The following is a 12,175-nucleotide window of genomic DNA, read 5'->3' as shown; positions in this document are numbered from 1 at the left end:
GAAGCTGTCTTACTGGCTGGAGTTCCTTTGTGCTGCTCTTCGGGTGCTCTCCTGCTGACCTGTGATCCTTCTCCGGGCTCTGGGCATCTATTGATGTAAAATCTATTTCTATCTATTTGGTGTAAAATAACTATTTTCAAGCTATCTCCAAAGCTATTTGTATTTTTCTTCTCTGCATCTTATTGCACCCTTTTTGCTGTTCCTTCCCACCGTTTCTCTTTCACAACCCCAAGCCTTGCCTGTACTTCCTGTTTGGCTGGGTGGTTAGCAATTTTCTCATTTGCTGTTATTTTTGACGTCCATCCAAGGTTTGTATGATATTAATAGCTATTTCACAGAACCGTAATCTTCCTCAAACCAGTCCTAATATTAGCAGGAGAAAGAGCCAAGAACCACTGCCGGGGCCCGAGGGATTTGAGCTCTGAATTTCTCCTCCGTTCTGCCAGCGCTGCCCACAGCCCAGCTCAGCCCCTGCTCCAGGGAGCCAAAACATCTCTCCGTCACCCAACTCACACAGCCCTGTCCTGGCCACAGAGAAGCAGCTTGTGCAAGCCAAAGCACACAGAAAGAAGATGCTTACATGAGGATTCAAGAATTAGAACTTGTTGGTAGTCTAATTAATGCCTCAGTCTAATCAAGAGAGAGCAATCACTCACCATTCATCCAGTTACAGCAGTGCTAACAACTAATATCCAAATCACTCCCTTTCTATTAAAGGTTGTCAGTAATAGGAAAAAAAATAAATGCAGTAGACAAAAGTATCTACCCCATTCCTCTAATGACAAATTCTCCCTGCTTCCTTTGCGTTGCTGCGGTGACTCATCAGCGTCCTGAGAGGGGAAAGTGGTATTTAAAGGTTTTTCCCTTCTTCTTGGCTGGGAGGAATATGATGAGGTCGATGGTTTCTTCCTCCTCAAGTTTAGGGTCTACTTGGTGCTATTTTTTTTTGTTTTTATTTTCTATTACTCTCTATACTTGAATCTTTCTTCACAGAGCTGCAATTCCATATTACAGCCAGATATACTATGCATCCTGTGCTTTACCTATATTTTTTCTGTTGCCCCCAAGCCTGGTTTCTGTCACCTGCCAAAACTGTGTTTTTCATTGATCAGTAATGGATCACTGATGAGTTGCCAATAGCCCTGGGGCCATCCTCTGCTCGGTGACTGCAGGCTGACCCTTTGTTAGCACTACCCGCTCCTTAAGGAAATACATCAGATTTATCACGGGCACAGCCATCATCCCTCAGTTACACAAAACTATGCAAATTCAATCACTAAAAATCAATCAGGTAACAGCCGCCTTGTTGCTGGGCAGTTGCCGTTACAGGTAAACGAGCTAAAACTACAGCAAAGTTTCAGGCAGGTCAGGGCAGATCCAGACAAAACCAAACCGACAAGCCCCAGTGCCAAGGTCTGACAGTCACACGGAGCCTTTGGCCTTTTAACGACAACGGCAACGCCGTATTTACATTCTGTAGCCCAGTACCTTTCTCTGTCACCTTAGCCCTGTTGCTTTCTAAAAGCTCTAATGCTAACAAAGGCCTTTTCAGTGGGGAGAAGGTCTCCAGGGGCGAGATCAGATCCTGCTGCTCTGACCGCTGGGTTTCCTTTCTTGTTTATCCAGACCCCAGTCCCATTTTGTGAAGGGAAGGCAGTGGCTTCAAGACAGGGAGACCAGGACACTTTCTTTCCTGATTTAAGCTTTTCTCTTTCAGTTTTGCTTCCTCTGAGACAAATGGTTTAATCAGACCCTGCCCAGAAGGAAGTCCTTTCTCTATTTAAGGATCAGGCAGTAAATTAGACTCTGTACTGCCCAGTGTATCTGCTGCAGTGTGGAAGAGGCACAGCCTGAGCCATCGCTCCCTGACGGTGACACTACACCCACAGCAAAAGCAAGTAAGTGCACAGCATCCATTCTTGTAGCGGCTCCCAGAAAGAGCGGCTTTGGGTTGACAAGGCTCAGCACAGTGTCCTTGCTCAGAACCCCAGAATGGTTGAGGTTGGACGGGATCCAGCCTCCACCTTCTCTGCCAAGCCTTGGCCAAGTGCTATAAGATACAGTGGCTTAACGCAAAGAAGGAAGACAAGAATAATATATTGGAGGCAGCCATCAAAGACCTCAAGCGAATTCTTCAGAAACATCCAGACCTTGACCTTGTCTTTGTAAAGCTGCAATTAGCAGAGTTCTATGGCGCAAAAGACCCAGCACAGGAAGAGAAGGTCTACAAGGAGCTGCAGGAGAGAAAGGACACCGTGAGCCCCAAAGGTCATCAAACCCTTAGTCTCTACTGGGGAAAGTTCTTCCTCTACAAGAAGAAATCACTTGATGAAGCAGAAGCAAAAGCAAGGTTTATGGATGGTTACAAAATTCCCATGCTGACAGAAGAGAGGAAGGAGTGCGCACGAAGGCCGACAGAGATGCCACAGTGGCAATGCTGATGCTATCCACCGCTTCATCCAAGAGACCAACTGCCACTTGGCCGCAGAATTTGCTGGTGGTGGGAGCCCCAGTCTGGAGAAAGCAGGGTATCCTTTTTGCAAAGCTAGAAGGCATCAAGGGCTAGTGTCTGTCTTCCAACAGCAGGCCCATCACCTCGTATAGATACGAGGGTTCTGTCAGCTTCTCGGACCATCCCCATTGCTCATCCCTTAAATACAGGCCTACCCACAGATAATTGACTGCCCAAAATGTACACACCCTGCCCTCAGCCCTGCTTCTCCGAGCAGAGGGAATGAAAACAGAAGGTGAAGAATCTGGCTTACGGGGTCTAAGCACAATCCTTTGCAGGTGTAGACTTGTGTCATGCCCCTGGAGTTGCTGTGGATCAGAACTAAGTGCTGATTAGGGTAGCATGAGAAATTAACTCCCTCCAATTATCAGAACTCTATCATTTGCAACAAATAAGAAGGTGGCCTCCTCCATAAGATCACTAACTGCTGAGGGGTCTTGATGAGGGTGAAGCACTTGCATACAAGACAGATGTGGTCTCTGGCCTGTCCAATTGCATTAAATGCAAACGTAGCAAGAGCTGGCTGCTGATTAAGGAGCATATAGTTGTGACTGTATCTGCGTTAATCCTTTGAAGTGTGTGTGCACTTGCCCCTGCCTGAACATAAACAGGGGTTTGCTTTCCTGCACTGGTACCCAACTCAAGTATGTTGTTCCTAGTAATTCCTCTTATCGCTGTTTCTGGGGCCAGAGTGAGGCTTTTAATGTTCTTTGATCAATAAATATTTCAAATTCTTTTCCACATGATTTCTCCTGTGCAACAGCTGGTGTCTCCTTGCAGCCTAAAGCAACCAGAGCATGGACTGCCAGAGACACGCCCTTTCTTCGGTTTTCACTATCCATTCCCCGCAGGCTCACGTTAGGTACGGCTCTTTCTCTGCCGTGTCCTATCTACTTGCATCATCCCACTGTGGAACTTGTGTCCTTCCCTGCAGGAACGGGTGGGCACACACCACCCCCCCCCATCCCAGCACTGCAGCCACGTTTCCAAGCACTGGCAGGGCCACCTCTGTGCCCAGCAGTAAGCAAGTGGTGGCTTGCTAGGGTGTCCCCAAGCCCCATCTGTCCCCACAGAGTGGAGCCATGGGGACCAGGGTAGATGTCCCCCAGTTTCTGCTCCAACAAGGCACAGGCAAGGACCCAGTGTGGGAGAGGATGCTCCAGAAAAGGACCAAGCCAAGTGTGTCCGAGACACAGGATTTGGGGAACATACCTTAGTGCCCCCCCCACACACATCTGGTGTGCATGAAAACACCAGAGGCCAGAAACACCCACCTGCCCTGGGGCCCCAGCCCCACTGAAGAAGGGAAGCAGCAGCCCCCAGCTGCCCCATCTCCTGCAGTGGGTCAGAGCTAGGGTGCAGACACAGCAGGAGAGGACTTCACCCTCCAGACCCTGCAACCAAGGGGAAGAGAGACAACCCAGGCCACCACGTTCAGCCCAGGCTATTTCACCTCCCGATACAATGTTGGGGACCAAAACTGTTCTTCTCCTTCCTCCTCTGGACCCATGAGCCACAGCCCAGTGCATGATCCCACACCCCAGCAGCAAAGCCTGCCAGGTTCATTAATGCTTGGGGCAGGAGCTCCTTGAGCACAGCACCTCAGCATCACAACCTCCTGTAATGCTACACAGGCCCTGGTTAAAACTCTATAGCACAAGTAGAAAGCATTAGCCAGAGTACAGAATCATAGGTCACATAAACATCATGATTTACTTAACTGCACAGATTAGGACAGTTTTCCAGAGCTCAATAAAAACAGCGCCACTTTATAAACTTCTGTATGTGTTCCACAAGCCTTTTCACACAGCACTGAGCAAGGTCACCATATCCCAATTTGGGAAAGCAGGGACTCCCAAAAGCAAGGGTGCCATTAAGCTACCCTCATTCCCCTCACCAGTATGAGCAGCACTAGTAATTCATTTAGACTACCCAGGAATCCTTTGGGTTTGCATCTACGGACAGTCCTCTACAAAGTTTTCCCCTTGGAAACACAGTTCTCGGGAAACATTTCTTTAGAAAAAAGTCACAGTCCCTCCGGCAGTTAAACAGAGCTGTTTTGCCCACGAGACAAATGCAACACTGCCATCCTCAGGATTACAGGCTGCAGGACCACAGCGCAAGTCAAGAGTTACAGACCCGCGTGCGGATTCTGACAGAGTTCAACTGGGGTGTCACTGCTGTGTGAAGAACAACCTATGGAGTTTTTAAAAAAAACACAAACAAACCCTTACGATCCTTGTATGACTGTTCCACTTCATAGGGGTAGAAGACTGGATGCTATTGAGAAGTGTCACTGAGTTCCTCTAGCAGTTTTTTTTTTATTAACACTTTGAACAAATCCTGCTAGTTACTGTCTTCACCAATACTAAATTCAGCACAGCATTAGCTAATAAAAATACATTGCACAATAAAATCCCATTAAAAGTCTCAGTTAAGCTGAAAGTTAAAAGGAAAAAAAGATCTTATTACATAAGCTGCCAAGGGCCACGGAGAGGACTTGCTTTTATTGTACTTATGCATGTTGGTGTGCAAATGCTAGGATGATGCTAACTCCCAGGTCCACTTCACTTCAGCATAGGAGAGGCAAAGAAGTTGCCCTGATGCCCAAGCTGGGTTGTTGACTTGCTTTTGCTCCCAAATCTAGTTCAAGAGAAGTAGAAAATATCAGTTTTGGATTTGGGATATAGAGGTCTAACACCATCCCCTTCCCAGGGGTCATTCACCCGAATTTTACCCACCTCCCAAACAAAGCGTTTCTCTCCCTACCGTAAGATGACACTCGTTTAACCATTATGCAGCTTGCACTGTTACTACAGCACTGATTAAGTGAGAGCTGACTGAGTAGTGAGTCCAGGCTGTTCCCAGAACTGGGTCCAAAAGTCTATTTTTAGTTCTCCTTGAACACCCGAACCACCTGCAGTCAACCCAACATCTCCATGATAACACCCATTGGCACTTACTTGGGGGTGGTTTTGCTGAAGGTAGACCGGACCCTCTGGGACAGGGAGCTAGATGATGGCGTCTTGGAGAGCTGCTGTTCCGGAGTAGTGAGGGGGCCAAGCATGCTCACTGTCAAAAAAGAGGCAGCGAAGTGAGCAACATGAGGACAGCTGAAGTTTTCATTGCCATGTAAGGAACATTAGACATTCCCTAGCATCTGTCAAAAATACTAGACAAATCTGGTATTTCCTGGCACACTTTTCTTCCCTCTTCCTCCATAAAGCGTGCAGGAATGGCTAGCTCCAACAGTCTCACAAGCAGCTTTGATTAAGGGCCGTTATTTTTAATACAGCAGCTGCACAGCCAGTGGAGCAGAACCCAGGGGTTACCTTTAACATCTGGTGTCTGTGGAGTGGAGTAGGCATTGACGTTCTCAATTATGTGCGCTGGGTCAATGTTTTCTTGATCCACCATCATCATCTGGCTCCAGTAGTCCATAGGCAGCAGCAGAAGGCGCTCCACTACCTACAGAGACACCCAGCACACAGCTTTGACACAGTGACACCAGACAGGCATCGCCTCAGCTCCCTCCAGCAATTCATTTGAATTCTTTAAATGGGATGGATACATTCACCCAAGTCAGACCTTTCTGCTGACCTACCTTGGGCTGCCGCTTAGTGTCTTGTAGGAGTGTCATAGGGTCAGGATCAGGTACCGCATGGGCAACAATTGTGGGGCCAAAGACTTTGGCCAAGTTGGTAATGTCCATTTTAGTCTCCGGGCTCTGAGCCACCCTGTATTAAAAAAATTAAGAAAGAGAGAATGTAGCTTCTCCCCTTCACTTGTCATGCAACTCCCTCATCCCACACACACTTCAGCCTCTGAATAAGCAGGTTTTTTCCAGAATGAAGATTTTATGCTCACAAGCAGTAACAAGAGCCAATTAGAGAAAGCGCCAGTGGCGACATCCCCCTTTCAGAACTACCAGTCCATCTGAACATACCTCTGCAGGTGGATCATGAGGAAAGCTAGGGTGTCCCTATTGGCCTGAGGAAGTTCACCAACTGCTTGGTACATAGCAGCGACACTGTTGTCCTCATCCAAGATTTCTTGGGGGGGCAAAATAAAAATTAAAAGATACATTTAGACCTCAGAAAGTGGTCCCAGAGGCACAGCTGTAACAGTCCCCTCACAGTAAGAGCTAGCCTGAGAAACAAGGAAGCCATAAACTTCACATGCCGTTGTAATAATTTTGTATCCCGCCCAAGCACTAGAACTTGTTTATTTCTTCTTCCAAAACAGTACAGCAGAAGAGAGATCTTCCCATCACCAACACAGCTGCAAGCATGAGGGCTCCACAGAGCACTGCAGTCTGCCAGTTCACGCGACAGCTAAACCTGTGACCATCAAGCCTAGGGAAAGAGTTGGAGATGTCATTTAGTAACTCCTTACCTGCAGCTTCCATAAAAGTCTTGTTTAACCGGAAAGTGAGAAGGGGTTCTTTCAGGCTGCGTAGAAAGTCCTTGAGAAGGCCACAGATAGCATGGATATCATCCACTTTACTGAGCAAAGGAATATTTTTTGCTCTAAGAAACTTCTCTTTCAGTTCCCTCACTGTCTTGTCACAGCCAGATATCCTGTAAAGGCCCGTCTGTTAATAGAAACCATTGCTTAGAAGCAAAATATCAACTGCAGGCATAAAGCTGACGTTCTTCCACTCCCACTTTCTCTCCACACCTGAGCACTGTACGCAGACACCATTGCTCAGAGTCACCCACTGAGCAACACTATACACACCACGAATAAGAGGTATTTGGGTTAACAATTTGTTTCCCTAACACCACGACCCATTTCATTAGCGCTGTTCCACACCTCATTTTCTTTTTACCTCATGCAGCCCTCGCTGCTCGATCTCATTAACGCAGTGCACTATGATGGAAGGGATCATTGGCGGAGTAGAAGGGACAAAGTCCATCAAGGTGCCCTAAGAGGCAGAAAGGGGGAGGGGAAAAAAAAGTATTGAAAAAGAGATACCCAGTCTTCAAGACACGGAAAATACTCTCTCAGGAATTCACAGTGAGGTCTGGGCTTAAAATACAAGCATTGTTTCTTCTTCATCAGCCCAGAGAAGAGCAGCACTACATCCATCAGCACAATGCTGCAGGATTGCTTACCCAGAGCTGCCATGTTCACAACTCAACACCCTCCTAACATTGCATCTCTACCACCCACTACCCTGGTTACTGAATGATAGATTAGCAAGCTCGTTTGCATTTTATTATGCAGCTCTGAGCAACAGCTCTTCTGTAGAAGGCAGACTTGTTGGAGCCTAAGCACGTTCTAACTCTAACCAAATGTTAGCTCACTCGCGTTGGCAGCTGTACTGCCCCGAGCTCACCCTACAGGCTTACCTCTCCAATTCTGACAGGAGTCCCTGTCAAGGTGGGGATACAGGGAAGAGGACAGCGGTCCCGACACTCTGGATGAGTGACCACACGGCAGTCTCTGCACTTCAGAGAGATTTTTCCAAATTTTACTCTCTTTCCACATGGAACACATGATTCTGGCTTGATAACCTAATGATTCAGAGCATACAGATGGGAAGAGATTAGTGCAATGTAGTAACTCAGGAGGACTTAAACTGGATAACCGTATAGGATAACATATTCCCTGATCCATGCAGGTAACCGGTACAGTTAATATCGACTTGAGACATAATGGCTGGTAGCCTCTTACCAATAGCTTGACAACACACACATTTAAAATGGAAGGAGATGCTTTTTCAAGTTCTTCCTGTCTGTAGGCCTACCGTCTTTGAAACAAATTCATGCAGCCTCACTCCCCCATTGTTCTGCGGGGTGCCAGAGCCATCAGTCTCCGATTTGGATTCCAGCTGCTTACTGCCCACGCTTGACTCGCTGCTCCAAGGCTGCAAAGGACCTGAAAGACAGAAGAGGAGGAGTGTTGACTGAATGGAATCACACCCCTGCGTAACCTTTGCTTCAAAGCAAGTGCATTATAAACCACAGGCAGCTGCCTGGGTCCTGGGGGGAGGTAAATGTTACATTTCAGGATAGCCTCCGGCCTACAGAGTAGTTGCTTCAGGACTAGGACAAGCAGAGACGTGACACCTACCACTCTTCCTCCGGCTTCTCAGACTATAAGGCACAGTCTGGATAGTAGAGATAGCTTCAATTGGGCCGCCATCGTTGGGGACCATGAGAGTTGTCTTTGCTACTATGGATTCATTTCCCTGTAATAAGAAATATACAGTTAGTGACAGCGATACTGACAGGACATGGGATTTTCTAGTTTGTTGGCCCTAGAAACAGGTGTGCAATATGACCAGCTACAATGCACACAAACCCAGCTGGAACCAACCACCATACCTGATCCACTGTGGAGCCAATTGATCTGGTTTTCTTCTGAGGACCTGGTGGGCCTTCAATGAACTGCCTGGAAGACCGCTGGAAAGATACAGTATACTTTTGTCTGAGGCAGGTATGCTGTTAACTTGGCATTATATTTGTTCAGTATAACTAGAAGGACTGAACAATTGTACACACACACCGTAGATACATTAAGTTCTTCCACGGTACCTGTTCTTCATGGCAACCCTGAAGAGCATCAGGCGGCCTCAATATACTGCTCTTTCAAATAATTTTCCTAGCCAGCTTTATAATCCAATTCAGAGAAAAGAAAAAAAAGAAAAAAGGGACAACTAAGTGAATCCCAGACTCTTCCCAACTCTGCTAGTGATGATTTCAGGCTGTCCTTTCCCACCTGTGCCCACTGCATACTAACAGCAGACCAGAACAAGCACAAGCTCCTTTACAGAATAGAAATATATTAACTTCCTACACAATTTTCCCTAATCTGGTAGCTGTCAATAATCTTCAAGTGCTTTCTTGCAAACTCTAGGCCATAACAGAACAAGATATGCGGAACTCCACTCCAGTCATTTTCAGTAGACAAACAACGACATCAGAATTAACTTTCAATCTAAATCCACACAGCAGGTCTGAATTATAGTAGAAGCACATTCATCTGAAGTTTGATTGTGATTAGTAGCTCAGACATCATTATAGGTGGCTGTGAGACGACAGATGGTGACATTGTGTCAGCTAAGGCTAACAATGGAATCTATTTGAAGGGGAAGAATTGAACATACCCGCTTCTCTCTCCTTTTCAGTCTGACAGCTTTCACCACAGAGGAATCCCAGTCCTGTGGGAAATACACAACGCTGGTTAGCTCAGTGTAAATACCATACAGCCTCTGGCCAGGACTTTCATTAAGTTTTAGCCAATAGCACATCAGAGAAACGCAAATCAGCTCTACCAGTTTAATACCAGAGTAATCTAAACACAAGGGGTCTCTAGAGATTACCCCACACCCCTAAGGTTTTACAGTGGAAGAAAACTTTAGAACTTGGTGTTACATTACCAGTGACTCATCAGTCTTGTCAAAGCTGATGTCTGACAGAATTGAGCCAGATTCATCTATTGTAGACAGCCTAAAAATCAAAAATTAGAAGAAACTCATATCAGTTTGGCTTTCAGTCAGCAATGGTTCCAGAACAATCTTACTGACTCAGAAGAGCTGTATTTCAAACTGGAATAAGAAGTAAGACTCTGTTGATATGGGTGCAGCAGGTATCACAGAGGTACACGGCTAGATTGATATCTGACACTTACGTTGCTCAGACATATGGTGCCTACCTTTTGTTGCCTGGACCCCCTAGAGAAACCTGTGGCCTGTTAAGAAAGGCGAGGGCAGACTTCTGTTCTTCACTCAGCTGAATACTCCCAGATGCATCACACATGAGCAGCTCTCGAATCAGTTGTATTTGCCGCTCCTGAAAAGGTAGATAATATCAGAAGCTGCCACAGGACAAACTGCATTTAATTACTGTATGAACCAATCTGAAGTGTTCGAGATACCACACAGATAGGCTCTCAGAACTTGTGTCAATAGACTGCTAATGGCTGCAAAGCCCCTGCTCTGACAGGTAATGGCAGCTCAGCTCCAAACAGCAGCCCGTCGCCTTTTTCCAGATCAAAGCAGAAGGCTACTACAAGGAGCCAAGCCAATCTGTTGTTGTTGAGATTTTTCCTCCCCAGGAAAAAAGTCATCATGAGTGCCAGTCCTTATTTTCCATAGATCAATGCAGTTTAATCACCTTGTCTCCACACTCTAAAGAGCTAACTAGTAATAAAGGAATTACTCACCAGCTTTTCACAGTCCGTTTCAGCTTTTTGCCTTCGTTTGATCTCCACATCCACTTGATTGCGAGCATGTTTCAGCTTGACATCCAAAGCACTACGTTCAGCTTCAGTTTTCATGAGAAGATCTTTGTACCTGCCAAGCTCATGCTCCGTTTTCTGCAATTTTCTCCGATACTCTTCAAAGTTCTTTGCTAACTGAATAAACTCTGGAGAGAAGACATACACACCTTTAGCTACCCAGGCAAGCAGACGAGACGCAGCAGCCCTCCTTTCACTGACAGTAGATATCTATTAATATAACCTGCTCCTGACTGAAGAGTGGAGAAGCCGGCCTTTCGGCAAACCCACCTACACTCTAGATGTTCATGAGATCTTGCAGTTTTTCAGACCAAGTCGCTCATGTCAGCATCAACCAGAAGGGCTAGAACATGAGACCCTGTGTGGATGAAATCAGCTTGCTACAAGCAGAATGTGGCCCTGCCTAGAAGTTCAGCCTGTGACCTCATATTTCTTGACAATGAAAAAACCCTCAAATCTGACTACCTGTAGCAGTCTTATTACCTATAACATCATCGACAGATTCTTCAATAACAACTAATAATGTTTGTTTGCATGTTTATATTCTTACAGCAAACACAGCACAACCCACTTCAGAAACAGAACTTACGGCATTCATTTCCTTCACTTAAAACTTCAGCCTGGCGCATAAGTTGATCATACAGACTCCGTAAGTTCAGCATTGCAGTTTCCATCTTCCTGCCAAGAAACCAGAGCTAAATAAACAGCCCAGCCCTTTCTTCCCACCTCCAAACAGAAAATGTGTTACCAGCCCAAAGAAAAGAGAATCTGCTTCAGAATTAATGATTTTTTTTTTTTAAGGCGAGTTTTAGAAGCTGCACAAACAAAAATACATTAAGAGTTATGTTCTATGGAGATATATGCATCTAAGTTCTTTCCTAGGGAATGAAGATCCTCACCCCTCCACAGTTTATGGATAGCAGAGCCATAAAGAGAGGCAGTATAGCTCCCCACCTTATTGCTTCAAATAATCTCCAGTATACTACAGAGGCTCAGAATCCAAGGGAAGACAAGGGATCCCAAATCATTCTCCTTCTGGAAGGCTGCAGAACACGGCTCATGCCCTGTCTACAAATAACTTGGTACTATATAGGCCACTAAAAATCTGCAAGTTTTCAGAGCTTTGTAAGATAAAAATAGGAGCAACGTTCTGGGGAATTTTAATACAGTTTTAAATTTAGCTGCATTTTAAGTTACAGCTCCTACTGCAAGTAGCTATTAAAATTCAGACAGTCAGCACATTTTCCTCAAACAGTAGCAACAATGGCATAAACAGAAGCAACGAAGAGGAAAGTCTCCAACTCAGCAACACAGAAATTACTTCGCTAATGCAAGAGGTTGCTGGGGCACACAGGACAGCCTTGACTAATAAATTAGCACTAGAAGCAGGTGCAGACATAGTTGGGAGAGGTGCCA

At 45.9% G+C, this 12,175-nt stretch overlaps 1 protein-coding gene across 1 annotated transcript; it reads right to left on the bottom strand.

The window, feature by feature from the left end:
* Positions 1-4,229: 4,229 nt before the first annotated feature.
* On the bottom strand, positions 4,230-11,433 carry RACGAP1 (Rac GTPase activating protein 1). The gene is made up of 16 exons (XM_009274403.1): positions 11,349-11,433; positions 10,685-10,887; positions 10,175-10,311; positions 9,900-9,969; positions 9,627-9,680; positions 8,845-8,922; positions 8,591-8,708; positions 8,265-8,395; positions 7,867-8,031; positions 7,344-7,439; positions 6,908-7,106; positions 6,459-6,564; positions 6,117-6,249; positions 5,845-5,980; positions 5,476-5,584; positions 4,230-5,155 (listed from the first exon to the last, which is right to left on the bottom strand). Exons 1-16 carry the CDS (start codon positions 11,431-11,433, stop codon positions 5,080-5,082), a joined length of 1,896 nt encoding a protein of 631 aa, XP_009272678.1. The 3' UTR covers positions 4,230-5,079.
* Between the last annotated feature and the right edge of the window lie 742 nt (positions 11,434-12,175).

Source organism: Aptenodytes forsteri, unplaced genomic scaffold, assembly GCF_000699145.1.
Source record: "Aptenodytes forsteri isolate BGI_AS27 unplaced genomic scaffold, ASM69914v1 Scaffold64, whole genome shotgun sequence".
Classification (NCBI taxonomy): Eukaryota; Metazoa; Chordata; class Aves; order Sphenisciformes; family Spheniscidae; genus Aptenodytes; species Aptenodytes forsteri.
Note: the sequence above shows the minus strand (reverse complement) of the source record. Positions and strands in the feature narration are given on the sequence as shown.